Genomic DNA, 16,280 nt, shown 5'->3' with positions numbered 1-16,280 from the left:
CAATAAAATAGCCCCCAAACCATAATTTCCTTATGGGAATATTAATTTAAAACTTTTGGTGAAAAAAAAAAAAAAAGTTAAGTAGTTAAGATTATTGCACAATTGACAAGTATGTCGCTGACGTGAACGCATGGGTCCGTTAAGCTTTGTTAATTAAATTTTGAAATTAATGTAATAGTATGTATTATTATAACCGAATATAAATTCAATTTAATGTATTGAATTTTCTTTCTGACTTTCAAGTGGGTTATGTAGCCCTACTTTGAAAGAAATAATTTGAATTTGTGATAAATAACGTAAAAAAAAATGGGTTCATACAACTTATTACGTGTTATATTGTGTGAAATTCATGGTTTACCATTATTTAGTCTTTAACTTTAATATAATTCATTTCAAATATAAACGATATATTATTATTTTGATACTGCTTCATCAGTTGATAAAAGACGTACGTTGGAAAGGCAACTATTTGTATAAAATAACATTGTAATAATTAAAAGAAGTACTAAGTAGTAATATAATAATGTTATAATAGTATTTTGAGTCGCACAGATTCATTTAGTGGCCAACTATATATCTATCTATCTATCAGTATAACAGTTATTGAACAGGTTGTTGAGCATTCCGAAATGCACTAATAAGATAAACGTCGTTATTCTGATGCGTAACTTTATCGAATCAATAGTTGTTAGAGATTTAACTATTGGACTTAGAATCCAGGCATAAATAAAGTGGGCAGCTAGATGTTGTCATTACTGTAGGTGTAGGAAACTTTGTGGTTTGATTTTTATTTATCTGGAGTTAAGATGGATTAGTGCAGATGCCTCGAGCAGTGTGATGTTCACGGGTGTCTCTTGGTGATGCATATGGTTGGGTTGACCCAAGGCATCGAGTACCTTGAAGACACTAAGTGAATATTGCATTTTTGGAGTAAATTTGAGTTGAGCACTGGCCGAATGTTATCGTAAACAAGGTACAAAAACTGCGGTGATACATGACTAGAGTGATCCTATATGAACATCACCTAGTTATAACCGTGTTTTTTATTATTTAACAATGGTCTAATGCATTCGCTTCAATACCTGTCGCGCATATGACATTCATGTAAAGAGTCCTTATGAACTATGCCTGCAACAGAAATCCGTGGTGAACACTGTTGGGGCAGATTTATAACCTAGGTAATATACAACTAGTGTGATTCTATATGAACATCACCTAGTTTAAGCCTTGGTTCGGATCAACAGTTCGGGCCTTTTACATGCGAGTCGGTATTGCAAGAAAATGCGTATAGTTTAAGCCATGTTTTTGATAAACAGTTCGGGCCTCTTACGTGCGAGTCGGTATTACAAGAAAATGTGTAACTCTTCTGGACTTAGGCATTAAACAACTGGTTTTCTTTTGCAGCTCTTGCATCAGACCATACACGATCGAGGACGAACGTGTGAGCAGGACGGCCGAATGTTATCGTCGTTAATAAGAAGCTTGGATATTAACGATATCACATTTTTAAAACGTTACATTAAAGTAATAAGTGACGCATTTGATACTACAGTTTAAAAACAGATGCGGGTAGGTGAAGTGGGGACGACACCTTAAAGGCGCTCGAATTAACAGAGAGCGACATTCTGGTCGGAGACTTCAGCAAGAACAGTCGAATAACGGAGATACTTGTGTAGTTATAATACTTCTAATCACTAGTGTGAACTTACTTACGTATAGTTATTATATCGTTACTCTGTACCTTTTATGTGACTATAAGATTACACGCCTTCAAGACCTTCAAGATGACTATTATTTAATATAAGTGACAAATGAAATTCTCTCAGGTATCTGCTTCTTAGGACAGGTTATATAGGTACAGCTTCGAAGATATTCAACTAAATTATAGAAATAACCGGGACATAGGTATAAATAGTGTCATCGACGACTTATTACAAATTAAATTTGAATTTAATTTTTTAATTGAATTGAAGTATCAGTGTGAAACGAAATGAAAGATTTGCATCAAACGTAACGTATCTTCAAGTCGTTAAATGTGGAAAAAATAAAACTAATAAATATTCAGAAACATTAATATATTATATAAATAGTAAGATCAACAAAATATTTGGCTATATTCCTACCTAATATAATTCACTGTAGCTTAAGCTTAATATTTTACTTCGAGAGACTTTTAATAATCACGACAATATGGTCTACCTTTGCCCTATCAAAAACCAGAGTGCAAGAAATAGTACTTCTTACCAAACATTGCAGATATACATAGTTAAATTCTCTTATCTTAAAACATACCTTTGTTTATTTTGGAACGGCTTATTAGAGAATAAGACGACAATTTATCGCAATAGGTGTTTCCATAGTACGTAAAACCTATGACAATGACATGAAAAGTGAACATAATGTTATGAGATTTTATAATAGATAATATAAAATGTCAATTAAGGAATATACACATCCTTTCATTCAATAGTCTTAAAGAGGATTATAATAATTATGATACATAAATATTTTCGCCGGCACTCACGTAGGCTCCACATGAAAATCTTATTAAGTACCATACTAGGAACAGATCTGATAAATATTATAATCCATTATTATAAAATTATTTTTATCTGCTATCACTGTATGTATGTAATATAAAAATATGCTATGCTTATGATAATATCTTAATACATGGCCGCAAATAATGTATATTTCATCTACAGCTACGACGACAAGATTCTTATGAGGGTTTTTTAATATATATTGGATGTTAAGGTATTTGCTGCAGAACAGTCGCCGGTGGAACGGAGAGTTCAGGTTCCTCCATGTGATGGGCTATGCTTACAATATCTCCTTCAGGATGTGCATTGGCTCTTTTGTGGATTTTCAGTCGTTTCACATCCCTTATCTTTTTACTTAGTATCCGCCTGAAAATATCAAGTACGTTATTAAAATTCTTTCAAAATTAAGGTCAGTAACTTAACTATTGTAAATATTGTTGATATGGTTGAGTATATCTTAAATCTATCGATTGTGTGAAGCTATTGTGTGTGCAAAACTTCTATTATTGAACTGTACCAGCATTGTAGAAATTTTGTGTATATTTTTACCAGGAACGCTAGAAGCATTATTTATATTTTAAATCTATGTATGTTCTTTCTTAATATTACTCATATTCAACTTTACTAAATTGTTATTTTTACTATTTGTTAAATGGTAAGTTATATTTTTATCTTGCGTATGTATATTAATTTCGTAAAAGTACTGCCACTGAACCTACGATCACTTATTCTAGTTATTAAAACTTTAACGTTTTTACGTACTCTAACCATGAACTAATTTAACTTACTGTTGGCGGCAATCAATTAGAATTCCGAGAATAAATACAGCGGCTATCGCGATGAGCACGACCACCGTCACACCCAGGATGGCAGCCACTGTCAGCGTAGGGACATCCTCAGCTATCATCGATATACTTGGATCGGAGGTCCCCTCCAATAATTCTGGAAGAAAACGACAAAAAAATCCTTTAATTTATGCCCTAAAAAGTACCTTGATTAAAAATGTATAATTGTTTAAAGTTGTAAAATGTATTTATTTTTAATCGATACAAATTGATCATCCTAGGAAACAAGGCTCAAGTCGAAGAAAAACGTTTAAGCTTACGTCTATTATTAATAATCGCCATCGACCGAGATTTGAATATTCTTGCCTACGAGAAATTGTTAAATTTAGATTTTCGATAGTCAAAGATTAGATAAATTGATCCTTACTAATATTATAAATCCGAAAGTAACTCTGTCTGTCTGTCTGTCTGTCTGGTTGTCTTTTCTTCACGCCTAAACCACTGAACCGATTTTAATGAAATTTTGTACAAAGATAGTCTGAGACCCGAGAACGGACATAGGATAGTTTTTATCCCGGAAATCCCACGGGAACTAGGGTTGGCGATCTAAGATCGATTAATCGGAGAATCGATATTTTGGACCAAAAAGACGATTATTTTAATCGATATCCTTACTAATATTATAAATGCGAAAGTAACTCTGTCTGTCTGGTTGTCTCTTCTTCACGCCTAAACCACTGAACCGATTTTAATGAAATTCTGTACAAAGATAGTCTGAGACCCTAGAATGGACATAGGATAGTTTTTATCCCAGATAGCGATCTTAGATCAGAGAATCGATCTTTTTGACCAAAAAAAGTCGATTTTTTTTTAATCGGGCTCCAGTAATGGATCCTACCTACGTTTGTGGGTCTTTTGGCATACTCTAAATAACCATGAGTTTAAAAATTTAAATTGTTGCAATCGGAGACGGTTGCAACATTATATAGATTTATTGGGATTATATTAGGGGTGGCGATTCTTTCCGAAAAAGATCGATTTTTGAATCGATTCGAATCGAAGTGCAATAAATCGATTCACAAAAAAATCGAGGCCCTAAGAATCGATTCTATTTTCGATCTTTTTCGAGGATAGCGAAAAAAAAAGGTTATCAGGATCAAACAAATTATGTCAGCAAATCCATCAGCAAATCCTTACTTCCTTACTAATCCTTACTAATATTATAAATGTGGAAGTAACTCTGTCTGTCTGTCTCTTCTTCATGGCTAAACCACTGAACCGATTTGAATGGAATTTTGTAGAAAGATAGTCTGAGACCCGAGAAAGGACATGGGATAGTTTTTATCCCGGAAATCCCACGGGAACTACGGATGGGATGGCGATCTGAGATCGATTAATCGGAGAATCGATGTTTTGAACCAAAAAATCGATTATTTTAATCGATCTTCAGTAATGGATCGATTCAGTGAATCGATCTTTCAACCCAGAAGATCGAAATTCGATTTTTTCATAATTTACCTACAGTTACTTTACTTATCCATGTTAGTCGATCATCTATCTATTTATTTATATAAAAATGAATATTTGTCTATATACATTTTATAAAATCGGAAACTATGCATTTGATCAAGTGATGATCTTTTGCAAAGTTGTTGTCCAAGAGCCCACGAAGGTTTAGGAGTTGGTAAGACCGACAGATGGCACCACTGTCATTCTAATGAGGGTACAAATTTTCTGTTTTATGTATGTCATATTATACCTTTAAAATGCGGGCGAAGCCGCGGGCACCACTAGTTATTAATAATGTGAGTCAATCTAAAAAGAAATAGGATCAATACGAATACAAACCAATTGAGCATGTGGTTAATAAAAATAGATTAAAAATAGCAGAATCTGAGATATTGCACTCGAAACATAATCGGATACAAAATAATATTGTTTTCCTACAACTAATTTTATTTCGCCATACGCGATTTTTCACGCATAATATCATTGGTCATACGCTTATCGCTTCAGATACTGCTGACAGCAGCATTTATAAGCCGATCATAGACATAATTCCCTGATTACCTAAAGCTTTTATTTTTCCTTCAGAAATATGTTTTTAATACAGTATCTATTAATACCGGAAACTCGTTTATCATTTTTCCGATATTTTGAAAATTCTTGTTAGATAAAACTGTATGACACGCATCTGATAGTAGGTACACATGAGCCGGTTTCTAAATAGGTACAAACTTAACCCTATATTTGACGGTGTGCACTTAAATGCACATTCAAATCAGATTTTTTTTCTGGAAATTGCAACATCGTATCTTATTAACAATAAATTACAAGCGACTTAGCAAACGTTTCTTTACGTCTGAAAATAAAATCTATATCTGTGTCGTTCACACATTGTCAGTGGTAAACAAAATAGTGAGCCGTCGGTCAGTGCCTGCGCAACGCTCTCTAAGTATTTTATTTTATCTGAATGAAATCAAGTTATATGTATGAAATTTATATAATTTTACTTTCTGCCAGCTTTATGCAATTTTTTGGTGATATTATTTTTGAGATATAATGATTTGAATATACAGTAATTCATGACTTTTGTTATGTGTGCATTAAAATGCACACTGCCAACGACATACACTATTACTGTTTGTGAATATTGTGTCTTTAAATGCACACTGCCAACTTTGCTACTATATACTAAGGTTCTGCACACAAGGTAGGGGTAGGGTGAACAAAGTTCAGACAGAATTTGTTTTTTATAATTCATGACTGCAATTAATATTTCCCCCCTTCCACTAAATTCCCAGTCCTTAGCTTGTAAGATTTTTTTTCAGATGACTGAAGCCCGAAAAATTCTAGCTTTGGTGTCTTAATTGCATAATTAAATCTGATGTAGAATCCAGCAAATCTTAGAAAAATGAATTCCAGATGTCTAGGTCACATTAAGACGTCCCTGAACTCAAGTCCTGTCCAATCAATAGCGTCTTCTGTCAAAAATGTAAACATCTCCAATAATGATGATTCCAGAACATCTGCAATATCAATCCCACACAAGAACAAATTCCCACTTGAGGTCGGCCATAGATGCATCAGTAGCCCTGAAGACTAAGCCGGAATGCCTCAGAAAAGAAAAGAAGATATCTTATCTCACCCTTTAAACAAGTGGAATAAAGTCCAGTCATATGCTCAAATTTAATACAACATTCTAACGGAAACATGGATGAAGGTCTAAACAGACAAGTTGCTATATACCGTATAAATGTGATACGCCATCGTTAGTATTGTCTTCACAGATCCTGGACATCTTCGTTTGTAATTCCTGGTTGCTGTGTCGTCATGGGAACAGTGGTAAACAAAAATTATTGCCACTCAAAAAGTTTCGACTCGCTTTATGTGGGAAACTGCGTTTTTTTGGGAGGAGGTCTTCTAATCTCTCAACTCAACTAAAATATCTCAAAACTTGTTGATATGTCATAATTTCCGAGACTTTTATCTTTAGTATTTTCAAAATGTATGATATTATTTTATATTTTTTAATTATTTCTTAGTTTAGTGAGTACTTGGCGGTGTGCATTTAAAGACACATTTTTTTCTTGTGAACCTGGCAGTGTGCACTTAAAGACACATACTATATTCTGAAAACTGAAATTCAGAGATTTTTTATTTTATTTTTCCTAATATTCTTATAACCCAATTAACGCAGGGAAGTAGTAAAAGTATAATTTTTTTAGGATAAAATTATCTGCCAAGTATAGGGTTAAATACGTAATTCTAATATTATGGTCGTATCCAATTAGAGAACCTATTATATTCCCAGAACAATGTAATATAAATATAAATATCTATAAGGCTGATTAATAAACTCGTAAAGCTGTTACACTGCGGTTGTTCTTAGAAATTAAAAAGAATGTAAGGCCTTAAAATTAATAAACCCACAGGTAAAACCCCTCGTATATGTATTGAATAATTTATCTAATTGCGTTAATTTCTAAACGATTCTATTATTTTTGTAAAAAAAAATACTTTCCAGTCTTTTAAAGCGTAGATTTCTTCGTTTCCTCATTGAGTTTCGTTTTGTATTACCTTAATTTACTATAGATACTTTACTTTACTAATCTTACGTAACTATTGTAAGAGGAATAATCTCTTCCGTGAAAAATTGTACATGTCAATATTAGTACCATCAGTATTACAGTAGAGTAGTGAGATTTTCTTATATAATAGTTATCGGAGGACATGCTTCTTAAAGATATTAAACTCTGGGTTGAAAATCAAGAGTGTGCCTTCCCACCGGAAATGCGCAATGTAGCTAAGTTATGTATTCCAAATCCACCAATAACTTTTGATTTCAATGAAATTTCATTGAATGCAAATCAATCAATTAGCAATATTTTAATGATTTTACAAGTATCCATAGTGCAGCACCTCATTGATGCCTGGTATAGCGCGCTTAAGCCTTTTCACAGTCAGAATTTTCAATGGAACAGTATCTAATGTCTAATCAAATACTTCATGCATTTTTCATAATGCCACATTATAGAGATAATATCGCTGTTCAAAATAAAGCTATAAATAAGTAATAAGATTATATGCAATTACGTTACCTATTAATACATTAATTACCTACCATTTGCGCACTTATCGGTGTGTTCAGTAGTTCTTGGAATATGTATCATAATCAGAAATATTTAAGCGAAAATGATCTGATAGGCAGGTCTAGTAAGATCTGATAGCATCGGAAACTCATTAAATTTGATATTGATATTTTTGGAAAAAATGTTTTTTAATATAATTCTTTCTGTTTTTGTTCTTTTCCTAAGAAATCTGTATATTAACGCCTATTATGAATAATGATTCGTCAAATAATTTTTTTGGCTATCAAGGCTCGAAATTTGACATTTTCTGCGTAGGCCCTTTATTAATATACTCGTATAATCAATCAACCTATTCAATCTTTTCCCTACTAAAGATCAAAAGTTGACAATTCTTTTACGCAAACATTGTCGGATTTCCAACATTGGATAGATCCATTACCAATAACGGGCGCTACTGGAAGTTACAAAAATCGACAGAAAATTGTAGTAAAGAGAAATTTCCCATTTGTTTGTCGGCCAATTTTAATATTTTTTATTATTTATATCTCATCATTCATATATTTTCTTTATGGTCGAATTTCGACTACTAGACAAACTAGTTATGTTTATTACCTCCTTCTTCCCACGTCGTACTTTTTCTCGCTATTTCCTCCATGTCATAAGAATTAAGGTAATAGACCTTATCTTGTTAATGTTCTTCAATATTCTGATTACGCCTTCCTGTAACAGAAAAATCATTCTTTAGAGCATTAAAATTATTATTATTCAATTATTACATTGCCCAGTTAATGGAAAATAGTAACGTATTGAACTATTGTACTCAAGGGAGCAGTAGGAAACGGTTGGAGTCAGTGGTGATGTAGTTGACTTTGATACGCACATGATATTAAGAAGTCAAAGCTTTGTATGTGAACCCGGGCCCCGTAGGAAATATAAACTACTTTTTGATGTATTACAGATTATTGATGTAACAAAAGATACTCTTTGGGTACTCTTTGTAACCAATACCACCAATGGACATCTGAAATCAACCTCAGATACGATCAAAGCCCTATTTGCGGTCACCTACAGTTGTGTTAGGCTCCTTAAGTAACCAATTAAATTTATGTTGGAGGGCTTAACATAGTAGTCTCTCATTTACTTCACCCTTCAAACCAGAACAAAGCAAGGCTACAGCGCTATTATTAGAAATAGATATGGCAGTGGTGCCTCCGGAATCGAACCACAAATAATTCTACCGCCTTCCAAGTACCAAATTGCTATCACTGCTTCAATACTAATGGCATTATATAAAAATAGTTCCTGGAAAATGTATTTTGACGTACAGCACTGCTCATTAAGATTTGCCGATAAATCTTTGATTTGCTTAATATGATCTTTATCTAGGTAGCGACGGCTTACTACCTGTATTCAAGCTAACAGTAGCGACATTATCCGATAGATTTTTCCACTGATAAGGTACACCAAGAAAGTATATTTGAATTTTTTTACGTATATTTGCCATATACATTCGTAACCTTTGTTCGACCACATCACTATAAATATAGGAGATCTTTTACTGGTAAACCTTTTATAAGTATTTGCTTTTTTTGATAATAACTTTTGTGTTGCAAATTATGAAAGTTGTGGATCGGTGATGGTGAGGTCTAGTGCGCATGATTATGCAGATTAGAGATTTCTTATCTACTTTTCAATACAAAAAAAGGTTTTTGACTGACACCTTCATACAAAAGTATGGTACGGTTTAATACAGACCAAAAACTCCAACTGATCTAAAAAGTTTGTGACCCTTCAGAATTTTTACGATCTCCAAAGTAGAACATGATAACGTAAACAATGCTGGTCTGTCGCAGATGATTATGCTAACACCTAAGAATCACATGATATTTAATATCATATAATTAATTAAGTAATACTTTCGGTAATGTACATAGTTCTCAGCTGATCTACTTATTTTTGCAAGTGATTTCTGTTTTGAAATTTATTATAAAATCCAGGGCAGTCATGATTATACCAGTTTGGGTACAAAACAACACGTCCAGCCATACTTGGGCTTAACGACAAACGACATGACAAGCTACGCGACAAGCGACGCGTCAAGTTACGCGACAAGTAGAGATTTTTGCGAGCGCACGGCAATCCTAGCAGCGATCACCAAGATTGTATTTAAACATGACGTTATTTAGATAATATATAGAGGTAGTAGCTCTTCTTAAATAATTTACTTTAAGTTATGTTAAGTACTTATTAAAATAAAGGTATAAAACATTGTTTTATTTAATCACAAAATCATAAGAAAACACTTTCAAATGTATTCTTAAGATCTTTGAATATATTAGTTGGCGTCTATTACGGGGAGTCCGTCGCCGAAAAATTAAAAACATCGATAGGAAAGAAGAATCGGTTGTCTTAATTAAAAAACCTCACATTTTTCGCCGAAATATCCCTATTACAACAATAAAATAATTCCAGATCGATCGATTGATCGTCTAATCTCCAATATATTTGTAGGTCGATTCTTCACATTTCGTTTCGAATTAATGTCAAAATCAATTTGGTTCAGAAAGAATTGTCAGCCCTACATCCTTTTTCCATCTATGATCTCACAACATACCTACCTGTATGCCTAATGGAAATTATAAAATCAAGATAATGTATACATTTAATACTCCTTATAAATAATTACTTTTGATATCGGTACAATCCTGTCATCTTATATCAGCATTATAAATTGCAACATTTAAATACACTCAATTGATATCCATCTAAATGCATTATGTTTGTCATGTGCTACAATTATCTGGTTGGTTTGAAGACAAAAAGCATAATGCTGAGTGGACTGATAATAGGCAGACAGTAAGCGGTAGGTTTGTTTTATACGATAAAGCAAATCTCACTTTAAGTAAATCTTTTGTAAATAGGATTAAATTGTAAACGTATCTGTAATGTAACTCTAATCCTATTATTCTTGAGTTTGTACCTACAAACGCTACATACCACAAGTTTTATGTTGAATACCTAAGTAGCAAACGAGAATATTGTCTGGCAAGTGCCGCCCCATTAAACATCAATAATCAATCGCAGATAGGATTAAAGTCCCACTTTAACTCGGTCAAAAATGCGGTACTTCCTTCATCTTTGGCGTTACAGAACTTCCGAAGCATATCTAGGATTATCTATTTTGAAGAGTTGAATGATTTCGGATAACTTTCACAATGTTTAATAGCAACCCATATCGTCAACACACAAAATGCTTCTAGACTTCTCTTTTTACAAGTCAAGGGCTTTTTTTTTCTTTTCAAGGGGGAAACCTTCAAAAGGTGCCTGACGACGTGGGAGCGACGCCGGGCTATGTGGGATTTTTACCGTACTAAACAACTACAAGAGTCAAGGGACTCCTATCCTTATATTTTAGCAATTCAGTCGTCGACTTAATCTACACATAACTTTTTTGTTTATGAGACACGTGTTTCGCCCGATCTTATTATGTATTTTGTAATTCTTCTAGTTGAAACCTTAGTGACTTACACCCGTTATAACCAAATATCCAAATTTTTGGTTATCAAAGATCGACATTTGACTATTAATTCTTACTACAAATTGTCAAAATTCGCTCTTTGGTAGGCAATATTAGGACTGATTAATTATAAATAACGACTGAATGAATACGTGGACAAATAAGTAACCGCAATACAAATAAGTAGAATCTGAAGTGACTATCCACATCGTTCGAAGCACTTATAACCGATGGAGAAATTGTTTTCTAATGACGACTGCTTGTAAGTGCGTTGATTACAACAATACCTACTCGCTTATACGCGCATAAGCTTCAAAATTTTTTGCGCGAAAATAAATGCTAGGCGTACCATGTCCTTGTCCCTGTAGTTCCGGGACCAGAATAGGGTTACGGTATCCCCTGCCTCTCGTAAGAGGCGACTAAAAGGGGCTTCCGGGGTTGCGGGCGGCAAGAGTGGAAAGTCAAACCGCCTGGCCAGCAACCTCGGGAGGGACGGCGGTATGTGTGGTGACGGTGTGGCGAGCGGCATGCTCACCTGGACGGAGCCCGACGGGGCAACGCGCTAAGAGGACTCCGGTTGCGTTCCTCTGGAGATCCCGGAGATGCAGCGCCGAGGACGGCCACCGGGGGGGTTTTAGTGCGGTGAGAATCCTACATAACTCTGTGTCGCTCTGTGTCCGCCACACCCACTGAGCGACTATTCAATTATCAATTATCACAGATTTATCATGTTTTTAGTACTTTGATTTAATTTCTTACTTAAGTAATAATATTTAAATAATAGCCTAGTGGTTAAGAAACTCGGCATCTTGATCGAGGTGTCAGAGGTTCAAGTCCCAGGCACGCACATCTCATTTTTCAAAGTTATGTGTGTATTAGCAGTTAACAATCACTTGCTTAAATTGTGAAGGAAAACATCGTGTGGAAACCTGCATGCCTGAGAAATCTTAAAAAATGCTTTTCAAAGGTATGTGAAGTCTATCAATTTGCACTTGGCCAGCGCGATGGACTGTGGCCTAATCCTTCTCATTCTGAGAGGAGACCATGGAACAGGAGGAGACCTATGCCCATCAGTGGGCAGTTTATAATTACAGGCATATTAGTTAATATAACAAAGACATCATACCTATGACATGGTTTATTTTATTTCTAAGACAAACGTTATTGTTTCTGACGTGTCGTGGGTTATTATGCTTGCTATACAGATAACAAAAAGATTAAATGTGCTGACACTGTTGTTGTCACATAGAACAGTCGTAAAATTCATTTGTGCATATAACAGTGCATGTTTAAGCGTGAAGTACCTACTAAAAGTCACGAATAATGAGTTGCTTTGTAAGAATAAAATAATAAAAGATTTTAAAAGAAGAAAAGGCTTTAAAAGATTTAGTTAAGTAAACAGTAACGTAGGCATACGTAAGGCAAATACAGATGTAAAGGAGCTAAAAATTAAATTCCGGTATTCATCGATGATTAATATATAGGTGATTTATCATTCCATTAGTTGGACCTTGATCATTTTGAATCTATTATTAAGTCACGTTCTGCAAACTTAATGAAGACATTTTAATGTACTATTTTAGGGTTCCGCATCTAAAGGGAAACACTTATACATAGATATATTTTAAAGTGTGATAAATGAACAAATAAGATTTATAAAAAGTACAACCATCACGACAAATAATGAAAGTGCTCAAAATAAAATTATAAAAACAGGAGGTTCCAAAAGAAACATGTTTTTGGGCGTCTTTGCTTTAGCTCAATCCTATTAATTGCAATACTTGTAAAAGTTGCGCGGTAGTCGGAACCCTTCGTATACGAGTCCTACTCGCAATTCACCGATTTTTATTTCTCTGTAAAATGGACATGGTCTTTATAATATGTTTCTCTTGTCTTCTTAGTTAACTAACCCAACATCTCGAAGAGCAATAGTCATCACACAAGTCTGCTACCCAGATGGTTTGGGGTTTAGGGTGTTTATCGACCCCGTTTTGTTGTTACCACGATAAATATACATTTCTATTCTGAGTCAGCGTGTCTTAATTATTGATTTTATATGTTTATGACACTTACGATAAAAGGAATTTTTGTATGGGGTTATGAATACAGAATGCGGTAAAAAAAGAAATGGGTAGACTTTATAAAATTGAAATGGGTAGACTCTGATTTTTTTTTTATAATATAAGGAGTAGCAGACGAGCATACAGTGGACATCTGTAATCAACCCCAGATTGGGTTAGATATTCCCACCTAAGGTCGGCCACAGATGCGCCGCTACCCCTGAGGACTAAGCTGGAATGCCTCGGAAAAGTCTGTCTCCCTTACCACACCCTTCAAACCGGAACACAGCAGTGCCTAACACTGCTGTTATTAGGTAAAAATAGGTGTGGCGGTGGTGATCTACATATTCATCTTTTATCTACAATTTTAAAATAGATACAAATACTATTTCGCAATAATTATCCTAAGAAAAATGTGATTTGGTTTTATATATTTAGCTAAGAAATAATATTAATTTAATATACATAATATGTAACATTATTTATAACATAGAAATAGCAAACAAGCATGCAGTCCACCTATGGTAAGTGGCCACTGTCACTCATAGACATCTGTAATTTACCACACATACCACAATGAGTTCTATCACAATTAAATAACATTAATACATATAATACAAAAAATACATTTAATCCAAAAAGAATTAATGTGCTTATAGATACATCGTTAGGTACTTAATAAACACAATGTAATAAACCAAACCAGCACGTAATAATGTATATTTTTTCTGTTATCTACTTGTGACTTGTCGAAGGTTTCCTGTTTCTTCAATACGTATAAGTACCTAACGTGTAAGTATTTAAAATAAATAAAGCAAAGAACAGGAAAATAATTCATTTTATATCATGTGCATTGTCACCAACCTAACAGATTTTACGTGGAATCTTTAAAAAAACATCTTTTTTAAATACCTTGTACATTTTCTTGTTTGTTGTCAGGCTACTAGGAGCGTATAGTTCAAGGCAGATTTTGACGACCTATTTACATAAGGTAGTCATTTTTTCCAAACTTGAACAGATACTTCTCTTTCTAGAAGGGTTTTGGAGACCACTCTTTTAAAGTCTTTTTGTAAGAAACATTATGCTTCTTCAAATAGGTGGCTACCCTACTCATCCCCCTAGTAACAACGATGATTATAAACGAGTGCGTTGACATAAGTAATCGTAATGCAGAAATCAGTTATTTTTCTATGGAAAACAAACCTTTGATAAATAATGTTTTCCTCAACGATAAAGTTTAAATTTATGCGAGAGAGAAACAGGATGATACTAAGTATTTAATCGTACATTGTTGGAAGGGAAATAAAGAGAAAAAATAATATTATAGCTTCGTTGTAGGCCCATTACGGACAAAAATAGGCGCCGGAAGGGACATATTACGAAATGAATGGGCTCCACTCCGACTAAAAAGGGTTTAGCCATAGTCCACCACGCTGGCCGAGTGCGCATGAGGACTTTACACGCGTACTAAGAAGTATTGCTTCCTGTCAAAACAAACAAGAAATAGTTTTAATGCATTTAACTTTGAAAAGTCGGAGGTTTGGGATTTAAACCTCGGACTCCCCATTGATAGACGAGTTTAAACTTCTATAAGTTAACGAGCTTATCTTAGAAGTAAGAAATAATCTTTTATCATAAGTTACAGGTACCTACGAGTATTTACAATTATATTTATTATTAGCGTCTTCGTCAATGCATTTTATAAAGACAATACAGGGTCAGGAGTTCAATAAAAGATGATCTGGAGGCACGGCAGTGCCTCCGCCAAGTCGAGTAATTATCTCTCACAACAAATTTACAAAATTTATCATAAATTTCACTGCCTCATTTTAGTACTTATGAATTTTACGAGTAAAAATAAAGTTATTTAACTTTATTTTTACTTTAAGTTCAATACAAAACAATTTTACAATACAAAAATTAATGAAACCAGGTTCTTTAATATATTTTTATTATATTAAAATAAAAATCTACGTTATTTTGGTTCTTTAATAATGTTTTATAATTCAATCGAGGATCAAAGGATGATAGGATTAGCATCGAGTTCATTGCAATGTGGGTCAAGAGCGAGGCATGTGCGTGTCCGGAAAGCGGCAATGAACGGTAGCAGATTGCAAAAGACCGTCAAAGATATGCCCCTCGGATTTATCAATAAACGATAAAAAAAATTGCGCGTCTTTTTGATTATAAATTCTGATAATTTGCAATTCAAATACGTAACGGTTAAACAACTTACCTCCTTAAGCGCGGTTTTTTGTAATTTATTAAAACTTTTATGAAAAACACAAGAAACAATTGATGTTTATTCATAATTTTGTTCTACATTTTCTCAGTGCAATACGTTACGGCTGCGATAAAGTAGCTAATTGTTTTATGCGAAAAAATCAATTAGATACACGTACAATCGAGATGTTTTCAAGAACTTACGTAAACTGTTGAAGAATAGCCTCTAGACTCCTTTCACTTGTAAATCTTGTATAATAACACGACAGGGATTTTGTAAACACTAAATATTTTGGCACAATTGATATCACAAAAGTAGAATTAACTAAAATGGGTAAATTTAAACGTAAACAAAGTGGCGCCAAACGTTACCAAGCGGCGCATGCGCGGCGCACCACTGCGCGACTCTCACTACTTTGCAAACTGAGAGATCACCTCAGTACGAAACGACAAACCTTGGTTTATTATCATTTAGCAACTACTCCAAACTTTTAACCAAAAAGTCCCTTTTTGTTAGGACAGTTTTTGTTGGGTAGTTGTAAGTACATGTATTGACGGCG

The 16,280-nt window shown here is 34.0% G+C and overlaps 1 protein-coding gene across 1 annotated transcript; it reads right to left on the bottom strand.

The window, feature by feature from the left end:
- Positions 1 to 2,058: 2,058 nt before the first annotated feature.
- Positions 2,059 to 16,280, bottom strand: LOC140753383 (uncharacterized). Its single transcript, XM_073087944.1, has 4 exons — positions 15,925 to 16,280; positions 8,533 to 8,640; positions 3,332 to 3,485; positions 2,059 to 2,909 (listed from the first exon to the last, which is right to left on the bottom strand). Exons 2-4 carry the CDS (start codon positions 8,573 to 8,575, stop codon positions 2,753 to 2,755), a joined length of 354 nt encoding a protein of 117 aa, XP_072944045.1. The 5' UTR covers positions 8,576 to 8,640; positions 15,925 to 16,280; the 3' UTR covers positions 2,059 to 2,752.

This window comes from Epargyreus clarus, unplaced genomic scaffold (genome assembly GCF_041222505.1).
Source record: "Epargyreus clarus isolate Ecla_fem2 unplaced genomic scaffold, WU_Ecla_fem_2.2 ptg000026l, whole genome shotgun sequence".
Lineage (NCBI taxonomy): Eukaryota > Metazoa > Arthropoda > Insecta > Lepidoptera > Hesperiidae > Epargyreus > Epargyreus clarus.
Note: the sequence above shows the minus strand (reverse complement) of the source record. Positions and strands in the feature narration are given on the sequence as shown.

What these genes read in the sequence shown, in the direction of transcription:
- LOC140753383 (XM_073087944.1), bottom strand. Translation starts at nt 8,575, where the DNA reads ATGGAGGAAATAGCGAGAAAAAGTACGACGTGGGAAGAAGGAG. An exon ending in TACGACGTGGGAAGAAGGAG is followed by an intron (nt 3,486 to 8,532) that starts GTAATAAACATA and finishes GTTTTCTTCCAG; the next exon opens with AATTATTGGAGGGGACCTCC. An exon ending in CTAATTGATTGCCGCCAACA is followed by an intron (nt 2,910 to 3,331) that starts GTAAGTTAAATT and finishes TGATATTTTCAG; the next exon opens with GCGGATACTAAGTAAAAAGA.